The 24,459-nt window shown below is 42.6% G+C and overlaps 1 protein-coding gene across 10 annotated transcripts in view; it reads left to right on the top strand.

Annotated features, from left to right (window-relative positions):
- The first annotated feature begins 13,922 nt into the window (after positions 1 to 13,922).
- The window catches only part of COBL (cordon-bleu WH2 repeat protein), a 157,581-nt gene continuing 147,044 nt past the window's right edge, over positions 13,923 to 24,459 (top strand). For 9 of the 10 annotated variants that reach the window (XM_077182679.1, XM_077182673.1, XM_054647821.2 and 6 more), the window contains exons 1-2: positions 13,923 to 14,195; positions 14,945 to 15,022. In XM_077182679.1, the coding sequence (XP_077038794.1) occupies positions 13,933 to 14,195; positions 14,945 to 15,022 (341 nt within the window). In that variant the 5' untranslated portion in view covers positions 13,923 to 13,932. Of the gene's footprint in view, positions 14,196 to 14,324; positions 14,692 to 14,944; positions 15,023 to 24,459 lie in introns of those variants that run through there. The other variant, XM_077182683.1, reaches the window with a different exon arrangement.

The following is a 24,459-nucleotide window of genomic DNA, read 5'->3' as shown; positions in this document are numbered from 1 at the left end:
CATTATCCACAGGAACCTTTCAGTAAAAATAGTGCACTTACCTGTTTGTCTCCCCAAAAGTGACTGCAAATCTTGACGTTATTTCCCCAGCCTTTTTTACCAACTCATTTTTGCCACTTGTGTGCCTGTTCTCTTGCGCTCACAGCGAGCAAATAAACCAGGTGGGGCCAGCTGTCAAGGTCTTTTTAAATATTCACTGTCTGTAAAACAAACCTCACATCTCTTTTACTAAATAAAGAAAGAAAAGCAATAAAAATTGCTTACTCATTAAGGTATTTATTCCTATATTTTGTGTAGGAAACTCTCCCAAACCTATGCTTTGCTCCTAAATTACTGGAGTGTCCTTTCAAATTGCTAACACAGCCAAAGAGCATGAGTAAATGTTGCACAACATACACATAGGAATTAATGTTTAACAGTACAGTGCCACTGCTGAGAAGGTGTCTGTAAACAGTGCTTGTTTATACGAGAACCCTTGGCATATCTGCCAGTGAAGAGCAGATCTTAAAAACGTTTGCACCTGAGTGATTGACTCACAGTTAGCAACTGCTCTAACGAAGGAAAAAACCAGCTTCCTGCAAAATGAGCACATGACCTCAGAAATTATCCCACGGGACCTTTTGCTCACTGCTTCCCTATTTGGAATTTGTTTTTAAGAATTACGAATAAGGCTGCTGCATTAGAGTTGTATTTTGTCTTGTGCAATTACCTTTAAACAAGCAGAGATGTTCAGCTGTGGCATTGAGGTTGCACTTCAGGAAAAGCAGAATTAGGTGTACACATGCAAGCACATACCGTGGCTACATTTGCTGTGTTCAGCTTGGGCTCCCTGACATCAATTCCCTGGAGTTGATTAACAACTCCAAAGCATTAATTGATGCAAGCATCTCATTATAATATTCAAAGACAAATAGGGATAGAAGGGTGTTGTTATCTTAATGGAATAAACAATTAAAAAAAAAAAAATATATGGAAAAAGAGCCTTTTTTCCTCCATGGATAGAATAAACAGCATTTTGCTTGCCTATATTTACTTGGACAAGTCACCAGCATATCAGGGCTGATGGGCTGTGACCTCTAGAAGTTAATATGTTACACAGCAATAATATAAAACAGTGTTAAAGTAACAAGTGCTGGAATTAGTCCTTGCTCTAGGAATTTCAAGTCTATGTATCTTGACTACTGCCCTGTTTCACAGTACTCAAGGTACTGTCACTGTACTGTCATTGCAGCTTGAAACATCACTGCACCACCCTCCCACCCCACCCCAAACCAGGAAACCTATCTGGCTTACCAAATGCTTTCCCTGTCATTCGTGGAGTGTTTCCCAGTTGTAGTCAGGATGGCTGTAACTTGGATGGGGGCATGAGGAGGCTGAAAATGTGTTTGGGAGCAGCAGGGTTGACCCTCTGGGCAAGCTGCTTGCCCCACTCCATGCCACACAGAGACAAATAAAGCTGCTCTGTGTGTGAAGGGGTGGGAAGAGGGGGAAAAAGAGGGAATAGTTTTGCCAGAGACAGACAGGCAGGCGAGATTCCTCCTTTCATAATCTGTGCCAATTTAGATTAGCTTGAAGTGACTGTGAAACTGTAGTCTAAATTAAGTTTCATCCCAAGTACCCAGCTTTATTCATAATTGCTCTGAGACAAGGAGTCTGTTGAGTCTGGGGTGGTACTTAGTTATTTTAATACACTGTCCTTTTTTCTTGCTAGAATCTCTTTGTTTGCTTCATTTTCAAACTAATGAGATAGACTACACTGCCTTAGTATATCCTCAGACTTCACATCCTCCTACATACCAGTGGTAGCAGGGATCCTCTGGAAAAAGAAAAGTTTAGTCATTTCATTGAAACACTGCTGCTGTTGTTCCAAAGTAACCCTCCTGCCAGGATGTGACTGGCAGCAACAAGGTCTGGGTTCAAATTGAAGGGAATTGCTCCAAATGTGGTGACTTGAGGCCACACCTGGACAACTGGAAAAATTATACTGAACTCTAGTATTTCAAAAGCAGAGGCATAAGTAAGAAGTAAACATGAATCAAACAGTTCAAAAAGATTTTTTGGGGTTTTTTTTTGGTAAGAGAGAACAAAAATCTGACCAGGTAGATAAACAGTGATAGTAACTGACTCACAGTTATTCTTTAACTATAACAGTTCATAGTCTTTTTTCTCTAAAGAAGCAATTTCCAGGGTAGAATTTTTCCTATCATCTAAGTGAAAGTAAGTGAAAGCTAAGATTTGTTGGGCAATAAAATGCTGTGTGAAGCAATGCTCTGGTAGCTGCTTGGCTCCCTGATGGTTGTGCCTCTGGCTGATCCATTTTCATTCATGGGCCTTGGCAGCTCTGCCAAGAGCCCTTTGCTCTTGGCTGGCAGCTCCCAACCTGGCACAGCCACCTGTGTGACTCCTGTGGCTGCTGGACTCCAGTGCTTTAATGCTCAAAGCTACCACAGACAGCTGGCTGAACTGAACCGAATGAGGAGCTGGACATGGATCTTCAAGGAGGCAGGGAAATGGTTTTTTTCTTGCTTATATGCACATACAGTCTGCAGCATGAAATCTTGTGAACTCCCTGCCCAAGCTGTCTAAGCATGACCACTAACCTTCCATTCAAAGCACAATATTAGCTGTTGCCTTAGGCTGGGACAGCCATTTGCTCAGATACATTTCACAAAACTTCAAACAAATTTGAAGACTATATATAAATATCATTGTTATATCTGCAAATTTGTCCCAAATTTTTAAAATCCATTTCTCAGCAATACCTCTCAAGAGTAGTAACACAATGTACAAAATAAATGTTTAGGGCACATCTGTTCAGGTGTTCTATTTACTTCCCTCTCATCCCTCCAGAGGGAAAAAGAATCTCCTCTGGTGGGGTCCAGAGGTGTCTAGGGGGAAGGTAGTTCTTAAATTTTTGGGGCAAGCCATCAGGTTTTAGGACTCAAAGGGACTGAGTTAAAGATCATTCTGTTGCTGAAGTGTCTTTCTTTTGTTTTTTAAACATAGAATACCTAGGAATACAAGAGACAAAAATACAAGTCTTTCACAAATGGCTGAAATCATCGTCCCACTGATGAGGGGTTCAACCTGACCTCTTCAGCTCTTCAGAGCAGCCATGAGCAGCTCAGAAATGCAAAATCCTTTATCTTATTTTTGTACCTCTCTCTCATCAAAACTGGAAGCTCTGATAACAAATCCACCCAGGATGTCCTTTCAGCTTCCTGCTGCAGCTTTGCTTTTATGATGATGTTAGCAGCATATTTCATCATCGACCTCCTAAGAGCACCCCCTTCATGCCCACGCATTTCATTCCCATTTCAAGAAAAAAGTAAAAGCTATTTGGCTTTACTTAGAGCATAGAGGGATTACAAAAGCAGATATCATGACTAAAATAAAGCCATCCTGTTCTCTTTTCCAGGAGGTAGTAACACCCTATTTCACCATCTTAGGAAAGGAATTGACCCCTCCCCCTGAGATGCATATTGAGACTATCAGCCTCAAATCCCCAGGGAGCAGTGACAGAGGCCTCCCAGTGGAGAGGTGCTGGATGCAAACATTTAAAAGCCTAATTTTGCAATAAGACCTTGGGGAATTTTTAATGGTTTGTTTTGGGTTTGTTTTCCTGCTGATTTCTCTCTCCCCTTTCTTAATCATTAGTCTTTTCCAAGCTTTAATCCAATCATTGAAATGTTATTATGACTTTCATTGGTAATTTTCTTGTAATAGATCGTCACAAGACTGTTGAAGAAATCATGCTCATTGAAATTTCCTTCCCCAAGCTTTCCACAGCATGTTTTCTGATCGTACTGTTGGACCACTGTGGAACCACTGATTTAATTTTGAGCTTCTACAGTAAAAATAAACTAGGAATGAGTTCCTAGCTATTTTGTTGGCTTAGCTGCTGGATTCTGTTTCCCTGCAAAAAAACATTCCATGTAGGGTTCTGAATGCTGGGGTTTCATTCTCAGTTGACTTAAAATATCCTTAGCTTGTCAGTGATGAATATATATACTCTCACTTGAGTCCACTAACACAGATCCTTGAATCCTCACTTGGGCACTCAAGAATCAAAGAGCAGTTTGGGTTGGGAAGGGCCTTTAAAGATCATCTATAGTCCAATCCCCACAGCATTGGCAAGGACATCTTTAGCTAAACCAGGTTACTCTTCCCCCCATCCAATCTAACCTAGAACATTCCCAATGATGAGGCATCCATTAGTTCTCTGGGCAGCCTGTTCCAGCCTCTCACCACTTTAATTGTAAAGAACTTCTTCCTTACATCTGATCTAAATCTACTCAACTGTGTTAAAACTGTTACCCCTCTCTTTTGTCACTACACGGCCTGGTAAAAAGTCTGTCCATATCTTTCTTATATGACCCGTTTAAGTATTGAAAGATTGCAGGAACTTTCACTTCTCCAGGCTGAACAACACAAATTCTCTCAGCCTTTCTTCATAAGGGGTGTGTTGCAGCCCTCTGATGATTTTTGTGGCTCTCCCCTGGACCCACCCCAACAGTTCCATGGCTTTCTTCTGGTGATGGCCCTGGAGTTGGATTCTATTGTTTAGGCAGGGTCTCAGAAGAAGCCACAGGCATCTGGAGCTTCCAAGTATGTCAGTATGCAGAAATAAAACCCCAAAACATACCCTACCACAGAGGAAAGAAAACTCTAGAATCATACAGTCATATATATGTGGATAAATATATGTGTTTTACAATCTATGTTACTTCTATCTGAAAATTCCACGTTTAGCCATTCTTATGGTTCATCTATCAGGATGTTGGATATTACCCAAACCAGTAGGGAAACAAATGCAATTATCTGTATTAGACAACAGTTTGGAAATGCAGTTGTAATGTATAAATGAACCATATTTTGTAATTTTTTAGGGAATCACCTTAAAACTGAAAACATGGTAGCAAAGTACTGCTGATTTTCAGTGTCACCCTTGCCCACACCACTCTTTTCCAAAGGGTTAAAAACGCCACCCCTCAAGCTGCATAAATATTCTCCTATGTTATGACATGGAAATCTCTGTGAGGGGGAGGGCTGTACCAGCACAGGGGTGACTGTGCAGGGCAGCTGTACCTGTTGTTTAAAATGTGCTGTGAGCTTGGTAACAGTTCAGCAGAGACTAGGCAACCTGACAGAGGTGGTGTCAGTAGCCATGAGCAAAGGCTGTGTGGGGGAGGGCATGGAAGCTTCTGCAGGTGGGACCCAATCCTGTTCCCACACTGGAGTAGGACACAAGGGTATCTTCTGTACGTGCAAGGACAAGAACAAGCAGGGGCTGCTCACACCAAGCAACCTGAGGAACCTTAGTGTAAGCAATGATTTAGGCTGCAGAGGTTGCTGCAAGACTCCCAGCTGGTTGCTCTTGGGTGCACACACGGTCTGACTCAAGCAGACACTTCAAGTACAAGAAGTGTTTGGACAATGCTCTCAGACACATGATGTGATTCTTAATGTCCAGAGCCAGGAGCTTGATTTGATGGCCATTTTGGGTCCCTCCAATTCAGCATATTCTGTGATTCTCTGAACCAGTGGTGTGATTTGGCACATCAAATACAAAGTATACATGAACAATTAAACTGTCACTCTGACTTTTAGCTTCCCCATGTAAGCTGTACACAGGTTTCAAAATACATTATCAGTGAAAGTTTGTAAATATTTCCATTTTGGTTCAGTACTGATCCCGAAAGTTAATGTGGCTTTTGTGACAGACTTTAAAAACAGGCCAGCGCTGTGAAAGCACCTCCATAGTTATCACAGGTATTAGTCTAATGCATCTTAAGAGGATTTAAACCTTCATTTGTCACCTTTTAGTAAAAGAAAAAATTGAATGTAAATCTGTGGGTTCCTTTGATATTGCATAGATTATGAACCGGTATAAAACCAATCATTCCTTCAAATCTTTCTGAACATGTGCCTATTTACTGAAGAGTTTGTAGTCTTAATCCTAGACCCTTCATGACCACTAAGGCCTTTCTGTGACAGAGAAAAGATGAGACTCTGTGGCATTGTTGTTTTCCTCTCTTGTCATCCATCTCTGCTGAGTGAGGAGAAGGTGGAGAAAAGGTGGGGCTCTGGCTCACCGCCCACTCTGCTGGAAAGGTAAACTGTGCCAACAGGCTGGGCAGCAAGCAAGTGCTGATCCAGACACTAGCTGCTGCCAGCAGAGCTCTTGCCATGCAGGCAGAGGAGGAACCAAGCACAGATCTTGTCATCACAGTTTGTTTTCTGGGCGGTGCCTGAAGACACACAGTTCACCACCCTGAGTAGCAAATTCACAGGAAGCCTTGAAATTTTCCTAGTTTGCAACTGTGAACATCAAGACAGTAATCTCTCTATTTTTAAGTTAGAGGTGCTCCACATTTATTTTTCCTAAGGACTTTTAATCAGCTACTTTTGTATTCTTAATGCCTTGAACTTGAGGTAATTGTCATGCTGTACATTTTCTAGATACCTGCAGATGACTCACCTGACAAAAATGGAGTTTAGTTTCATTTTAATTATGTAATAATTTATACCACACCCCTAGACTGAGACTGCAGCATAAGGAGAGCTGCCAAGCCAAGAGAAGACAGATAAATAAAAAGGTTCCAAAGGTTCATCAACCACATCATGTCAGGTACAGGGTGTTTAAAGGGTATTTAAAGAATGTGGCAGACTTTTTACCTTCATGTTGTCTTTTAGGGGACAGTAAACAGCAGACTCTTGGGAAGATTCACAAAGCACCAGTACAACTGGCCAGAGGTAAAATTACAACATGATTAACTTCCCATTCAAAAGAAAGAGGGAAACAAATGAGAGAAGAAAAGTTCTGTGGAACAGACGGTCATTATCTTTTGTATCACTTGCAAACACTTGCCTGTGCTTGCAAGTGATATGAAAGATTTGGTGAATGCAGTTGGAATCAGTAGGAAACCTCTCAATATGAGTCGGCTTTGGATCATTACAATGAAGTTGTTTAGATAATCCATACTTCCTCCACCCCTCTTTGACTCTCCAATCCCTTCCTTGATAATTCAAGGACAGTTTTTCTGGTTTCTAATTCTGTGTATTGCTCACAGGAGCAGGGTGAGGAAGGTGACCGCAACCATGTCTTGTCACTGCGTAACCACATCAGTTCAGTGACACTGTGGTGAAACAACAGTGTACTTCATCTCAGACCAAGATCTCCCGGATTTGTACCACCAGACATCTTTGGAAGACACCCTTCTCTATTCTTTAGCCATACCTAGCTCACCCAAATCTTCTGGAAAAAGACATAAGCAGCAGGATTGTTCTCAAGGTATGTTAGCAAAAAGAAAAGTATTCTTATTTTGTCACGTATTGGTATTAAGGTGTAAAGTTTATTAAATCTACAATGGGAGAATTAAGAAGCCTTTGTGGCCTCAGAGGATCAGGTGATGTAAAAGTCACCCTTGGCACCACTGATCATATCATGACACGATGGTGCCAAATCTAGAAAAATGGTGTTGTACATGATGTCAATCTAATAAGCTCACAGTCAATTCCTCAAGGTAAGGAGGTAAGGAGGTAAGGAGGTAAGTTATTTTTTCATTTACCCCCTCATGCTTGTAACCTAAGTCTGAATAAGGCTTTATGTATGTCAGAGTTCATCTGCCTGCTTCAGATGCTTTTCTGACAATAGCATTTGTTAAGGTGCATCATTCTTTCATGGCTATGAGTCTCATATTAATACAATTTAGTGATTTTAGCAGGTTCATGAGGTCTGTATTTGGGGTAGGAATGAGTAAAAGGTAGGCCTTTGGGAGTGCATGTAGTAATTTAACAGGATGCAGCTATTCAAGTTCTGTGCAATTTATGGAGAATTGTAGAGATTATATGATATGTCAAATATATTTTTTTCCTAAATAATTAAAGAATATGGTGATATAATATGGTGATCTTTCTTTTTAAATCTTTGTATGCTTTGAATTGCTGAACTAAGGCAATCACAAATTAGGTAACTCAGTAGAAACAGCAGTAGCACCAAGGCTGCTACTTTTGTAACTTTGCATAAGTACGTGTGTATTTGTCTTTTTCTGTAGTGTGTTAGTTGCGACTTAAACACAGAACCAAAACCTGTTTTCATTTATGTTGCTATCAATCAGGGTTTACTGAAAAGTGCATCAGAGGATGCAAGAGTGAAATGAGAATTATGTATGTAACTATGAAATTCTATAAAATCTGTGCTGCAATTTATCCATTCTGAAACTTGAAAATGAAACCTTCAGATACCACTACCCCCTAACCATGGAAAATTTCTAAATTTCAGTGAATTATTTTCCTGAAAAAAAATATTTAAATGTAATAGAAGTTTAACCCAGTCTGTGAGCTAAAAGATAGCTGTGGACAATGTTAATAAAGCTTCTCCCATACAGTGTTAAATATTTATATAGAGGATTGTGAATTTATATATTTCTTCTGATTATAGCATGACTATATTTTTTAATATCAAAATGGTAATGGCCTTCTTGAACTAGAAACCCTGGTACTGAGTATTCAAGTATTCACTACAGACATGGTTCATGAGAATTGTCTTCTAAGGGCATTGGGGATTAATTTACTCCAAGAATGACTTCAGGAGTTAGTAGCTGTAGCCCCAGCTGACAGTCAGGGTTTCAAAGGCAGCAGGTGCTCCTCACTGCCATCACTCCCAGCTCCAACCTGGAGAACTGGGTGTGATGCGTGGGAGGGGAATGGGCTGCTTGCAGGGGAGAACACATGATGTGTATGCAGTGTACTGCACAGGAAACACTGGGAATGTGCCACATCCACAGCTTATAGAGAGGAGTTTTCTGTTTTATTGTGTCACTAGACCATACATGGAGTATCCCTTCTGCAGTCTTCTTCTCAATCCTGCCTGACTCTACAAAAGCTCAGCCTGTCTGTGCCCCACTAACTGGAAAAGCATCAGTCAAGTGATGTGCTACAACTTCACACCACTTCCAAACGAACTGTTTCAGATCTGTGGAAAGTTGTTTATGCAGGGGGCTCATAAAGCTTCCCTTTTTGATAGTTCTGCTGGGCTGGGTGGCCCAAGACCTTTACTTCAGTTTCACAAAAATTCTGAATGAGAGGGTAATTCTAATAGTACAAATTACTTGCATTAGAGGAAGAGGTAAAGATTAAGCGAATTTTAGTGGCACGAGCCACTAAAGTAAGGCAGTGAGTCGCATCTCTGAAATGCTACTTTCACAGCTTCAAAGAACTAAAAACCTCCCAGAGAGGAATGGCTGTAGGTGGGTCACTCTGACCAGCAGGCCTAGCAAGATTACCCACCTCAGTACAGTGAAGATAATTTTACATAAATTACCCAGTGTTTTGATTCAAGTTTGTTTTATTAGGTAGCCAAGATTTCCCAAAGGCTTTTTTCAGTCATACAATACGACATGGTATTGAAAATTGACTTTGGATTTTCTCTGGATAGTACTATTGCCTTCTCTGACACTGTTTGGAGAAGTATGTTCTCACTGTACAGATAAGTATGGGTCATGCAACTATTTTATGAAGCATCTTATATTATTATGTTGCCTAGGAAGGTTCTCACCTCAGCTGGGCCCAAGAACATGAGCTTTGGCCCACTGGGTCTGTCCCAGTAAATAGACTTTCATTAATGTCAGCTCATTTGTAGGCCTCAGGTTTCAAATCTTGAATAAAAGTTCAAATAAGAGGAATAGTAGAAAAGAGAGAAAATTGAAGGCTACTTGCCCAAAACATATAAAACAAAATAGTAGGGGAAAAAAATGTTGGGGGAGAAAAAAGAATACATGGAAGAATAAGCATGAAATCAATACCAGATCTTAAAACAAAATCCCCAAAGTTCTATGGTTCTTACACTCAAGACTGCATCAGTGTATTATAGAGATCAGCTTCAGTCCAGCTTATGTGGTTGTCTGCTGTGTCCACTTTTAGTCACATTTAAAATAACCCAGTTTTTATGTCCTGATGGCTGTTTAATGTCCTTTAATGCATTGTTCACAGAAATTTCACTTGCTCTATTCACATCATGTGTTTAAACCATTTTCCCATCTCTTTTAATGTACATCACGTTCCCACCCTGCATTTGTGTTCTGAAATACTCTCTTAGGCAAAAGGACCCTTCCTTTCCAGAGTATTTTTGCATGGCATGATGGTGCTCAATCTGCCCTGCAGCTCCTGATTGTTGGTGCTGGGCCAGGATTGCATCACACACCCTCTCGTCTCCAGTGCTGCTTCATCCAGCCCTCCACCACTTTCCAGGTCACACCACAGTTTTAAGACATGAGTGAAGGGTCAAACAGGGTTTTTTTCAGCAGCCTTTTGCATGCAGGGGGTGGGCAAGAGCCTCTAGTTTTATTCACCACACTTATGATACCTTTTGTAGGTCTTAATGCCAAAAACCCACTAAACTCTTCACTGACTTCAGTAAGTTTTGGGAGATAAAAGGAAAAAAATCTCTGAAGGGATCCGTCTTTCAAAACAGAATGGGTTGAGAGATAGCAAGACAAAGGACAAGCTTCAGTATTTCTACAAACGCAGAAGACAATTACCCAATAATTCAGAAATATCATAAACTACCTCAGCAAAAGCTACAAAAACCCTTATCTGTATCTATATCCATGTGCTCTTTCAGATGTCTTGTCATGTTTTCGTATGATTAGTATCTTTGTGACATCACAGACATTTTACATGTAAGTTTCTAAAAGATGAAGAAAACCAAAATTGCTGTTCCAAAACTCCAAGGATGTCCAGGGCAGGAACTGTCTTTGCTCTCTTGCAGATGCCATGCAAGTGCAGTTTGGCACTGAGTCTCAAAGGAGGCTTCTCAGCACCACACAAGACAAGTAAGAAGAACAAAAGATGAAGCAGAAACTTATTGGCAATTTGTTATGTGACTCAGGGCAGATCCAAGCACCTTTGTTTTTTGTTCCCCCTTGAGTGCTCCACTTATCAAGCCATGGTGCCTTTCTGAAGCAAATTCAGCCTCTTCACAGTGGTATTTGATAGTGTGTTAGGCTGTTATGGACCAATGACACAATATTTGTTCAAAACTAGTAAAAGTTTTTATTTGTTATTTTGACTCATTCATCTAAAATGCATATAATGTGCTCTCAGCTATTTCAGGTTCCTAACAAAAACAACAGGACATGTAAGGCCAACTCCCAGAACAAATTTCTGAAGAATGGGTGCTCTGGGACTTAAGGAAAAGGCCCAGTAAGCCCTGAAAATCTAAATTCCTGTCCCTTTTTTCCTTTTCACTATGGGTAGCAAAATAAAAGAGTTTTGTGAGCTTGAGGCTACACAACTCCAATTGCTATAATTACATAACCAGGAATTTTACAATTGTACGGTAAGTCAACTCTCTTACAGGGACTAATGCTTAAATTGCAACTTCTAGATTGCTTAAAATGGGAAAAAGACTTATGCAGTTAAAAAAGTTTGCTATTAACTGAACCTAACCACAATAATTAACTTCTATTCGCAATTTCTTCCTGCTATAAATTTGGGGTTGTTATTTTTTGCTTTCATTTTTAGGCTCAGACCGGTTTTCTGATTCTATGATGGTCCTCAAACAGCTAAATCATAAAAAGAGATTATGTGTTGGACTAGAGAGAAGGCTTGGTTGACTGGTGCATACTAGCTAATGCTGATTTAATTTTAAGCTCTTTTTGCTATACAAACAAATTCTTTGGTATTAGACTTGTCTTACTAGATTCCTTACCTGTTCAGCTACGTTTATACTACAAACTCAAATTCCTGAAATATTGCAGGCCAGTTTCAGTAGAAAAAAAATGTAGCCTTAAAGGGTTGATTCTGTAATACTACCAGCAGTGAAGCTGAAGAAAAATAGGAATAAGATTTTGAAAACTCTACAAAGGCATAAATGTGAAATTGCTCTGGTGAATAATTGATTTCTATTTTTTATTTGTAAAGGCCTAAACTATTTTACAACAAGGATTTTGTCATGCAAGTGAATTGATTTGCTTAGGAAACATATTGAAGAGGCCTATCTACAAACAGAAAAGGGTTAAACAGACTGGGAGAGCTGAACATGCCAATCTCACAATTTTATGCCATTGGCAAATATTCATATAGCCCCTCTCCAAACTAATGCCCTTTGCCTAAACAAAGGAGCACAGCACCCTGATTGTGGGGATTACAATGCACACTAGAAATAGCCCCTTTGCCCTTTTTAAGAGGGACACAGTGCCAAGCAGCCTAGAGAAAAACAGATTCCCATGTTGCATCACACAGTGTACTCCTCACATTTCACTCAGCTTTTCCATCAGATATTTGTGACTAAAGAATGGGGGACATGGGCACTTGGCCCCACTGGTGCTCTGGAGATGCAAGATCATGACTTTGGTAATTAATAGGCTTTCACTCTTTTGATATGCTGTACTAAATGAAGGGAACATAAAAAGCAAATACTAGTTTGATGTTTTTTATGTTACACCCCTGCTCAGGTATAAAAAGTTAGAAGTTACAGCTGAGGCAAGGGAAGTCCTTTTGGTGTAGTTTGCTAATGATGCAGTTGGGAAAACATTTGGGTGTTTCTGCAGAGGTTTTTGTGCCTGTGCAGCTTTAGCAACTGTTCTAGAATAGGGAGGAGTTGATTATGATTTAGGAGTAAAAACAGGAGATGAAAAATGAACAGATGATGAACAGAGCTACGAAATCAAGCTCCCATGATTTAATAGATGACCATTCATTCCTGGAGCTATGGAAACTGACAGCACGCAGTGACTGAACCCATCCACATGCAAAATAAAGTATACAGCCTAGCCTATTTATTTTCATAAAGGTGCAAATTAGGATCATGCATGTGGCTCATTACTGCGGCATGTGGCTCAGATGACCGGGGTAATTACTAAACTGTGGTGACTCAGTCAACTTCTACCCATGGTAACAGGGAAATTAGAGATCAATGTTTTGTTTCTGCAAATTTGTGGGTTTGTTTCTCTACATACAGCTAGGACAGGCAGCTGCCTCCCATAGGTACCTGCACACGAGGGCTTGGAGAAAAAGGAATGGAAGCCAGCATTCTTAAATGTCTGCTGAGGAGATGGGAATTAAGTGGAGACTTGAGGCTGTCAAAGTGAGAGAAGATAAAGTTAAGGACAACTATAGCACAAGAAGTGTTATGTTATACATAGGGGTAAATACATAGAAATTGGTATTTTGATCATAATGCAAAAGCCTTGGTAGACAAAGGTGGGCATTTACCGTGATCTTTCAGTCATGTAGTAAAGAAAAGATGAACATGTCTTTCACTCCTCTGTTACTTGCAAATTAATCCAATGTCTGAATGTTTCAAATTTTCAGTCTGCCTGGGACAGGGTTTTTTGCATATGGCAATGCCATCAGCCACATGCAGCTTTTGACCCCTATTTGCCAAGTCTTGCTTACTGAGGAAGCAACTCTCACTTTTGGAGCCAGAGAAGCTGCTTGCATCTACTCTGTGGGGTTACTGAGCTGGGCAAGATACTTTCTGATGGGCAGAGTATGCAGAAATATGAGCTCAAAACTGAAGGGATGGAAGGGTTTGGGGAAGGGGTGGCCATTAAGCAGAACCTGTGCGACTATCACCAAGGCAGCCAGGTAAAAGCCAGGTAAGGCAGCAGCTCAGTTCCTCATTCGAGTCTCTAACTGTAACTTCAGTCAGCCTGCTTGCTCCTATCTCCTGGTCCCAGTGTTGGCTGCTGGCCTGACCTGTCTCTGCCAGCCTCCCACCGTGGCTGGGAAAGCAAGATGACACAAATGGAGAGGAGCAGAAAAACTCTTGAAATACCTGGAGAAGCCAGGCTGCCCAGAGCCGGGTGCGCCGGGCTCAGGACACACACAACAGTAGTGCCAGCCAGACTTCCCCGCCTCCAGCCGGGTTTTGCTTTTGCACGCAGGTGTAGCAGTCGATATTATGGGGAAAAGGCGTGAGGGGGGATGTTCCTGAAACAGCACACACAGATTTTTACGCGATGCCCGCGTTTCCACGAAGACAGTGCCGTTGTGCGCCCCGCACCGCCCGGGAACTGGGGCTGCTTTTTCCGTGCTGGGCTCGTTCCACAGGTCGAAAACCCGAGGAGAATCCTGCCTTGCCGTGCCACGGCCCTCCAGCCCCTCTTCCTTACCACAGCCGCTGCTAATTTTAAAAGTTGTTTGTGCCGCCTCCGAGAGAAGAAAAACATGTCCCTGTATGAAGAGAGGTAACGAGAAACAGGCCTTAGGTGGCAGAGCCAGGGCTGGTCAGGGTGTGAGGCTGAGGAAAAGCCTCTGCTCCCCGCGGGGCTCAGTCTCGGGCACACTCGCCTGACAAGCGCTGGGTTTGCCAAGTTCGTGGCAGAAGAGACAGAGGAGGGTCCTGGGAGCTGGCGCCGGCGGGGGGTTTCTCGGCTTGTCGCTCCTCTCCCCCGCCTGTTACCCCATCCGCTCCTCTCCCACGCCGTGGCGTGGGCGGCGTGGGCGGCCGCCCTGGCAGTGCCCGCGGGGGCGACGGCCGTGTTTGCGTTTGTGCCGGGCAGTCTCATGGAAACCGGCTCGCAGCGCCCCCGCACTCCCGCGCTGCCCGGGCAGCGGCCGGCCGAGCTCCGCCGCGCCGGGAGCTCCGCCGCCTGGCTCTCGCCCCGCCGTGCCCGGCTGCGGTCTGGCCGGGCAGCCCGGCTGTCAGGGCCCGCGGCGCGGCGTGGCTTCCCTGCCGGCCGGGTAAGGCGGGCGGGGGCCGCCCCGGCAGCGCATCCCCGCCCGCACCCGCGGCCCGGCCGGGCAGGGCAGGGCAGGGCAGCCGTGGGCGGCGGCGGCCCGGGCAGTGCCGCCCGGCAGCGGGGCGGGGAGCGGGGGAGGTGGGGGCGAGGGAGGGGGCGAGGGCGGCTCTCACTCCTGAACTCTCCGCTCTTCCCTCCCTCTCGGCACCCCCGCCTCCGACCTTCGCCGCTGCCGGGATCGCGTCTTGCACCAGCCCGTCCTCTGAGAAGCGGCGAGGGGGCCCGGCCATGGAGACCCTCGTGCGCCCCGGGGCCAGCAAACCCCCCACCGGGTAAGCTCCCGCCGGGACCCGGGCCGGACCGGCCGCCGCTCCTCTCCACGGGCGGGAGCGGCTCCGGACGGCGACAGCGGCCGTGCTGGCCGGCGGGCCGCGGTGCCTTCCCTCCGTCCCGCCTGTCTCGCTTCCCTCTGGGCGCCGAGCTCGGAGCGACGCGCAGGTGTTGGCGGCCGGGCCGCTCGGAGCACAGCCCTGGGACGGAGGGGGCACGGCGGGGAGCCGGGGGCGGCAGGGCGGTGAGCTCGGGCGCAAAAAGGTCAGCAGCAGGAGAAAGTGCCTGTTTCGCCTTTGCCCCGCGGGAGGGGCGCCCCGGGCCGGCTGCCGGCGCTGCCCCTCCGGCTGCGAGACCGGAGAGCCGGTTCGGTTCGGGGCTTGCTCCCTTCAGGGGGTGCTTCGGAGCGGCCCTGCGGGACGAAGGGCAGCCGCTGCTTGTAGCTCCCGACCCGGGCCACCGGGGCTGCAAGGGACACTGGCGGGGCCGCGGCGGGGCTCGGGGCAGACCCGTCCGGCGGAGGGTCCGGAGAGCCCCCGCGGCCGCAGATGTTCTCATCCATACGCCCCTCTGCCCCAGCGCTAGGACGCAGCTGCCAAAAGCCTTTGAAAGGTTTATTCAGCCGTCCCAGACGTAGGTCTCAGCCCCACCGCACGGCCGCGGCAGAGGAAGGAAGAGCATTGCCAACCGCGAATTAAAAGTGCCCAAAATTGTCCGAGGTTGGTGGGAGACCGCGGTGACTACTCCCAGTACCTCCTGCCTTTGGTGACAAGCACCGCTCTGGCAGCACTATTGCTAAGTAGCGGTCAGCCCGAGTGCAGACCGCGGGAGAGTTAGGGATTTTTCAAGAGAACAGACAAGTAGAAGATATGCCAGCAGTGGAATTTATTAGTCCGTTAATTAAACGACGAGAGCAGCAGCACGATGAGGTCCTAAGTGATCTCTTTTGTGAGAGCAAAAGCTGGGCAAGTTTTAAGAGCTGTGCTGTCTGCTCGCTGCAATTTACTGCTCTACTTCACACTGTACAGGCTGAAAGAGACTGTGATTGCTTCAGCAGCTTTTTTATTTTTAGTTCTAATGTTTATATCATAAATTTATTTTCAACAAAGTAGGAAATAGATCTAAAGTACGTGCTAGTGGGCTAAAGTACTTTTGTTCAGTTTCATTTCCTTAGTTTGTATTTAATAGGGAACCTTGCAGTGTACACAGAAAGTAGTACAGGGAGCAGGGAGTGAAGAAAAGATGCCATTGCTAGTGCTGTGGTAATGAAACAGTGTGTGCCATGTTTCTTTGACTTGCAGAGTAGGACATAGCTTGCTGCTCTTATTGTAAATAAAATGCTTACTTCCAGATGAAATTGAGCCTGTTTGATCGTGACCTTTTAGGCTAACCTAAAGGAAGAGTGGTAGATGTAAGGTGCCTCCCCTCTCTGTATTTACTTGATGTAACAGTATAGCTGCTTTCTAAAATCCTGATGGAGAGGAGATTTATGGTGCCAATTTACACGTGTGCTTTGAAGAGTAATTCAGATGCAGTGCTGACTAAAAATTTGTCTTGATTGCTGGGTATCCAGGATTTTAATGAATCCAAAGATTCATTAAAAAAAATTAATTTGCAATAGGAACCCATGTCATTGATGCATCTCAGAGAGGACCACTGGGGCCTGGGGGCATTTCTGAATAGAACTCCTGAATCCTTTTGTAAACAGTTTCATCTGTGTAAACTTGTCAGCAGCCAGATTCAGAAATCACATGCATGAACAGAAGTTATAGTAACTGCATTAACTCCAGTCATATTGCTCCTGACATGGCTCAAGAAGATGAAGCCAATGGTAGGGTACAGATGCACTTGTGATATTGTATAACAAAGTGTGTGGGTGCTAATCTGCTCATGTGGAAGCTGATGGCAACACTGTCATGTGCACCAAGAGGTGACTGCCTGTTTTATCTGAGCTCATTTCAGCCTTGAATTACTCTTTGCTGCCTTTTCTTGCAAGTCAGACCTTCCCAGCCTGGATGTGTCGGTGCTGTTAGCAGGGGACTTCACTGAATGATTCATAATTCCCTCAGTTGCTATCATCCATATTGGATACTGGTGGATGTTTGATCCCTAATCAGATTTTGCTCACTCAGTGATGAAATCTGTTAGGGTCAGGAAAGTGCATAGCTTTGTCCTTTTTGGTTTTCATGTGAATCCAGACATGAACTGCATTTGTGGAGTGTGGCTGAGGACCTCTGGCTGTTAAGGCCGTTGTGACAGAAATACCTTCCTTTCATGGCAGAAGACGTGCTATACACATTTCCAGCTTATTGATTGGCTTAGCTTGCAGTTATGAAAGGGAGGTTAAAATGACCGTAGCTTCAAAATTTTTAACAAAATTTAGGCAGAACTGTTTTGTCTCTATGTAAATCATTAACAGCAACATTGTGACTTTCCCTTGTTAAACAGTGAACAAATTTAATGTATCATTTTGTGCAGGGTAGAGGCGCTCTGCTGTGTGCTTATACAGATAAATTGATTGTGTGTGTTCCACGGCACAGTTCCTTGAGATTTACACATTTAAATGAAGATGATACTGTTGGACTTTTGTTTTTTGGTTTTGTTTGTTTGTTTATTTTAAATAGCAAAGGAAAAACTGCAATTTGTGCTGGTGTTGCAGGGTTTTTTCCAATTTTTCAGTTTCAAAAAAAAATTGCACATTTCAGAACCAATAATTTCATTATTACTGATTGCTAGACATAAGTTTTTTAGAAGCTTTATCAAGTACATAATGCTTTATTTAATGAACATTTATTTTGATTTATGAAAGTGAATTTAAGAACAATCAGTAGAAAAAGTAGAAATGACAATTTACTTTGTGATTATGCAACGGATACTAAAAGACAAATACACTTCTTTAGTATCTTTCTGTTAGTATCTGCCCTTGTTTCATTAGGGAAAACAGAGAGAACCTTCTCTGGATGTTTCAGTTGGTTTCTTTTTTGACCATAATTTGGCATGACAGACATACACTGGTCATAAATGGCACTGCAAGCTCAAGGATCCATTCTGTTCTGCTCTGTTAGGAGCCCTGCAAAGAGCAGAGCATCTTCCCTGGCCACTGAAGTCATCTCCATCTCCCATAAAAGCCAGCAGTTTATGGATCCATCTTCATGCCTGTGTCTGAGCACAGAAAAGCTTCCTCTGGAGTCTGGCAAATGTGAGGAAAGCCTCTGTATTCAACTGGATGTATGAGTGCTTTCTTTAAGTAGGACCTTTATTTTCTGTGCATCAACTTCCTTTGCTATATCACAGGGCCTTATGGTACTAAAAAATACAGGCGCATCTTAGCACACCTATTTTAGAGTGCCTTCCCTGCTGGATAGAAGTGTCTCTGGAAGTCAGATATGGATGTAAAACATTAGTAATGTTTACATGCAGAACTGGGGAAAGAAAACCCCCAGCTACAGAGCAAGTTGCACATCTCAACTTGTTGAAAGTTTTTCTTACTATTTTATAACTACTACACATAGTTAAGCATGTTACTTTGTAAAACTGCACAACCAGCTTAAGAAAATTAATATTGTGTTAGGGTTTTATTTTCTTGTCTAGGAAAGCCTGGAGAGCACTGTTGTGCACAGAACATCTCTTAATGTAACACCAGTTATATCATACTCTAGCTCATCTCCAGATGTTGCATGATTTAGGGTAAAAAGAAGCAACATGTAATTAGTTTTTAATTGGAAAACTGAGCAAATTGTATATATTTTCTATGTTTTGTATTTATATGAGATTTCTGTGTAATGTGCAAAGTGGTGGCTGGCAAAGGGCAATGACTGCAACCATAAATGTTCAGTATCAGTGTGGTAAAATCGCAGAGTGGTTTGGCTTGAAAGGGACCATAAAGATCATCTCATTCCAGCTCTCCTGCTGAAGGCAGGGACACCTTCCACTAGACCAGGTTGCTCAAAGTCCCATCCAGTTTGGCCTTGAACACTGACAGGGATGGGACATGCACAGCTTCTCTGGGCAACCTGTTCTACTGTCTTACCACATAGTAAAAAATTTCTTCCTAATATCTCATCTAAACCTCCTTTCTTTTAGCTTAAAGCCATTCCCCCTTGTTCTATCCCTGCATGGTAGCAACTTTCAAGATTGCTGCCTCTAACAGTTGCAAAACTGACACTTGTGCTTTTGGCATTGGCCTTCACATTGTTTCATTATTTGTATCTGGACCACTCCTGCAGAATTCAGTTGATTCACTTCAATGCACTTCTTACGTGTCCACCTGAGACAGGGAGCTTCCCTGTGATGCATTTTCCTGGCACCACAGTCAACATTAACCCTGTCTTCCTCTCAGTCTGGGCCCAAAGTATTTCTTTCTGTGTCAGTGGACATACATCACATTAAATAAAACTCTGGAAGTAATGACAGAAAAATTGTTCTTGCTACTGCATAGAATGAAACAGGGTAATTTTTTTTTCTGTGTTTGGCACCTCCAAATGAATGTAACTGCTGAGCTAATATACTGTAACAGATTTGTATTTTCAGTCATGACTAATATCTCAGGATTGCTGAAGATAAGGATACTAATTGTAAGGGTAAGCCAAATGGCGAGATAAATGCAATGCAATCCAGTCCTGACAGCTGTTCTTTCTGAAGTCCAAATTCCTATTTCTCATATTTTATTTTTCCTTTTTTCCCCTTTTCCTTTCTTTCAGAATCTGCCAGAATAGAAAATGAAGGTGTTATAAAATCTCTTTCATTTCTAAAATTTCTTTCGTTTCAGTACTGTCCAGAATATTCAGGATTTGTTTTGATTTTCCACATCTCCCAGTTGTCTCTCATTATTTTGTTCCTATGGAATCTTTCATATTTTTTCATCTTGCCATTTTATGCCGCCCCTGCTACCATTAGATGAAACTGAACTTTCTTACTGTCACCTGTCTTAGTTGCCGTTCATGTTCTTTCCCTTGCAATTTCAGATTCATTTTTATTCAGGTTTTGCTCCTGTAAATTTACATCTTGGTCAAATTGCTAGTCTTCATGGAATCATTTCTGTGCTATGCAGGAATATTTTGATAGGACAGATTTTACTTACCACCCTGTCTGGGCTGGCTACACCATTAACAGTTAATTTCAGGAGGTGGCACTGGAGAAAGGGGCGTTAGTTACAGTTTCAAGTGCTCTCCTGGGTACACTTTGAGAAGATGCTTAAGGCCCTTAAAGGAAAACAACTTCCTAAATATTTATATTGAAGTCAGTTCAAAAAATACATGTCTGCTTTGTGTGTAGTTAATGTGTGGTAAATTTCTTTTTGCCAAGTAATTCAGAACCCAATGCATGCTTATGGCCAGAATGAAAGAATTTGTTTTTTCCCTTCAAAGGAATGAGAGTTCTCTTGAATACGTGCATTTATTCTTAATCATCTGTCCTCATGTAGACTTCTGTTGTCATGGACTTGAATTATCTCACAAGTATTTATGAAAACTTCTTAACAATATTCATTTGGCTTAAAGATATACATGTAGAAGACTCCATATTTTTTATATAGGTAGAAGTGTGAACACATTTACACGACCAGCTCCAAAAGCAGCCAGGAGGCCTGTGACAGAGTTAGGGAAGTACCTCACTTCTCCTGAATCGCAATTCAGTGCCTTAACAAGTGCTCCCCTGTGTATGGGCTTTAGCTACTCAGTTAGCATCAGCAAACACTTGATTTTCTGGCAACGACTGTGTTCTGTATACTGCAGCTTTTTGTGTTGCTCTGGCATTGTGATTTCCATGAAAATTGACAGTTTTCACACTTTAATGCTGCTTCTAAGAGAATGATGGGCCTTTAGAAATTGTTTTTTCCATAGTGGGTTAAGCCAGTTTATGCATGAGAAACTGTGAAATGGAAAAGACTTACAGTCCATGTTTCCAGCTAAAATTATGATTTAAGGATCATTTAGAAACGGCTGCATTTCCAGGTCATGGAAATTACAACTCTTATTAACGTATGAATCCTGTTAATATAGAGAGTGTTTCCAGAGCTGTGAGTTGCCCAGTGAGCCAGGCTGCTTATCATTAAATAACTGATGGGAATAGTATATTGATGTCATAGTTTCAGCATGAGAGTCTCAGCGATGAGGCAGGGACTGCACCTGTGCTAAGGAGCAAGTCACAAAGCTGTGTGGCATGGCTGTGCTCTGAGGGCACTGAAGCACAGCATCTCATACCCACTTTTGTCCCCTCATACCAGAAACCATAACTTTTCAGTTTTGTTAAACTCAGCTAATAAGCTTGCCTCAGGTGCTCTGCATTTGTGCAGAGTTGTAATAACCAGAGAAAGGGAAAAAATGGATTTGGGATGGTTTTTCTATGTTCTTTTGTTCTCACTATAGCTTCCAGATTCAGAGTGTCTATGAGACCATAAAATTAATTTCTTATTCCTGTAAATTCAACATGATAATTATATAATATGCTGTGTTTTGTGTGTTCCTTGGCATGTGTTGTATGGAAAAGAGTTCTCAGTCTCCTTTACGGTTTCAGTGATGAAATGAGTTACAAAGCTTTCTCTAGTAGTCAAAAAATGATGCAACCTGGGTACAGTATTTTTTTGGCATGCATCATTAAAGCAGGTAGGAAAGGTGGAAATGACGTGGTGCAGTTTGGCCAGAGGTACTTGCAGATGTGCACTAGATAGACTGCATTTTCAGGTCTGGTTCTGTGTTCTCTAGTGTCTTGTTTTTATTAAATGTGGCTGACCTGTGCATAAGTATTCAAGGCTGGTCTGTGAGATCTTCTGCCTCTTCCTCTCTCAGTGTTGCTGTAGTGTATGCAAAGTGGAACAGCTCAGTAAAGTGTGGTGGAGAATCCCTCACTTAAGTAATCATCAACCAGGTAATTAGGGAACTCTCTTACAGGAAACCCATGTTCAAGGATCTACTCGACAAAGGAAGGGCTGAGGGTTAAACTTGCAGTAGCTTTTACTACACCAGATTGCTAGGAACACCCCACAGCTTGGAGTCCTCCTTTTTCCTTTGCGTGAAAAGCCAGACAGATGTGAGCCTCAGTATTCCTGAAGCCATTGTGTTGTAGTTGGTGTTTCTGTAGCAAGCTCTTACTAGTGACTCAAAGGCTAGAGAAAATATGGTCTTCCTCAGCTACACTGGTGTTGTGGTGCTAACGGTGAAAACTTCCTTTGTTCAAAAGAATAAACAGGTAACATGCAAAATCATCACTCTGACATGGAGCTTGAGCAAGAAAATTACATTTTATATTATCAGTGTTCTAAATATAGCCATACTGTAAGGTTCCAACAGCAAGTACTGATCCAAAAGTACTTAATCAGATAAGTGTTACTTTACGTTTTCACCAAGAGTGACTAACAATCAGTGTGATTCTCTGTTTGCCATGCCTACTTTCCTTTCCTGTGTGTTAGGCTCTATTCATATAAATGCATGCTGATCTCATTGACTGTTACTGGGGTGTTATTGTGAAGTGGAACTAAAACTGTTGGTTTTCAGTAAACAGGGGTTAATGACATTATTTTTTGAAGCCCACACAAACAGATTTAAAATGGATAACAATGGTTGATGAGATGCTTTCTGAATTTTTAAATGTTGTTTCGATAAACATTCTTGTTACCATTCATAGTAAGATGATATAAAACCTCTTTATATTACTGATTTTTGGTAATATTTCAGTGCCTTGGTTAGACTAAAGAACAGTAAAATTCAAGTGCCTGAGTACAAACACACCATTGATGATCAGCTGTTGCCATCTCCAAAGTCTGATGGTCATTCCTGTTAGTCTGCTGGTCCTCTTTTCTCTGAAAAAGCATGGTCCTTGGGTTTTTTGCAGGGGAGGGGAGAAATGTTTCTCCTTTGTATTTGTGTTACGTGATGCCAGGAGATGGTGTGGTGGTGACTTGAGCAGGAGTTTGTCCTCTGAGGTTGCGTGGAGGTCCCCATGCTGTAGTATATGTAAATCCAGCAGTTACAGAATAATCTCAGTCAAGGCCAACATCTCCAGGGACACAAGAAGAAAGTTCTGTTTTAGATTATCTAGATGACTTGTTTGAAAAGTTCATTTCTTCCTTCTTGCCCCATGCATTCCACAGTGGGCATTCTTCAGTGCTCACCCTGGAGATTTTTTGGGTGCTATGACAGCAGTTTTCTGATGTAAGAGAAAATTGACTAGTAAATTCTACTCAAACCCTTTAAAACACTCATCTTTTGTTGTGTAGAGTTATTTTGTTTATGATAACAATTTTTTCCCTGCATTAGTAAGTTCCAAAAGATAAATAAAAACTCCAAGTTACTTTATAGAAAAAACATATTGTTTAAATTTTTTCTTACTCCTGTGCTTAGATGATTTTCTTTTCTGCACTTTTTATGTTTGAGGTCATTGTCTTGCATAGACAGCAAAAATACCTCCTAGATAAATACAGCAAGCATGGCATGTCTGCTCTTACTGTGCACAGAATGTGTATTTTCCCCCCTGTTTTTGTCTGAGTTTGCCAGGAGGGGAGTCTCCAAAATCAATAAACAGTTTCAGACAAATGGGAAGAAAAAACTTTTCTGTGCTTTTCTTCAATATCTGCTCCTGTGGCAGTGCTTTATTTCTGAACGTCTCAGCAGTGGTTCAGGGTGTTGAGGAGGCAGTATCTTGGTACAAATCCAGATTCCTTCTGTTTCTTTTTGTGGTATTGAGTTTGGTTTTATTTTTTTTTCTTTTGAATAACTTCTCATGGTACTTTTGGAACCAAGCCTACTCTTTTATGGATAATAAATAAATTACTGCTGCTTTCCCTGGGGGTACAGCTCACGTTTCAGTGTCAACACAGCTTTCTCTGCTCTAAGGGGGCTGGTCGTGTTGCTTGTGGTCGTTCTGAGGAACGCTTACTGCTAGGACAGGGCTTTCTTGGGAAGGAGGCCAGCCTTTGGCTTGTGCCATGATTAAAATCTTGGTACTGTGACACCTTCAGGTGCTCACTCCTAAGACTGACTCTCTCAATTCATTAAATACAGCTACAGTTAGGTCAGACCATGTTTCTAAACTGACAGTGTTGTAATTAACACAGTTCTTGGGGTTTTTTTTTGCTTTTAATTACCTGTTTCTTCTCCTCTGCTGAACTGGAGAGTCACTCGGTCATGTCACAGCAACACAGAGCAGCATCCCATGCTAAAATAATGTTACATTGCCAGATGTGCATTACTCTGTGTTTTCTGGGACATGCAGTCTTTTTGCTGTCTTATTTTATATGGCTTAAGGTCTGTTTTGCAGCTTCAGTCCCTGGGTAGTGACTTGTTCTGAGGGGGACAAATTGGGACCATTGTCCATTTTGTGAGTCTCCAACCCTTCATTTATCCAGGGAAGATGCAAATTGTCCAACACTAGGCTGTGTGTGGGAGTAGATTTACCTGAGCCAGACTGACATAGGCATGATAGGGAGCAACCAGAGTGTGGCAGG

Source organism: Agelaius phoeniceus, chromosome 1 (genome assembly GCF_051311805.1).
Source record: "Agelaius phoeniceus isolate bAgePho1 chromosome 1, bAgePho1.hap1, whole genome shotgun sequence".
NCBI classification, from domain to species: Eukaryota; Metazoa; Chordata; class Aves; order Passeriformes; family Icteridae; genus Agelaius; species Agelaius phoeniceus.
This window is presented reverse-complemented; position numbering and strand designations above follow the sequence as displayed.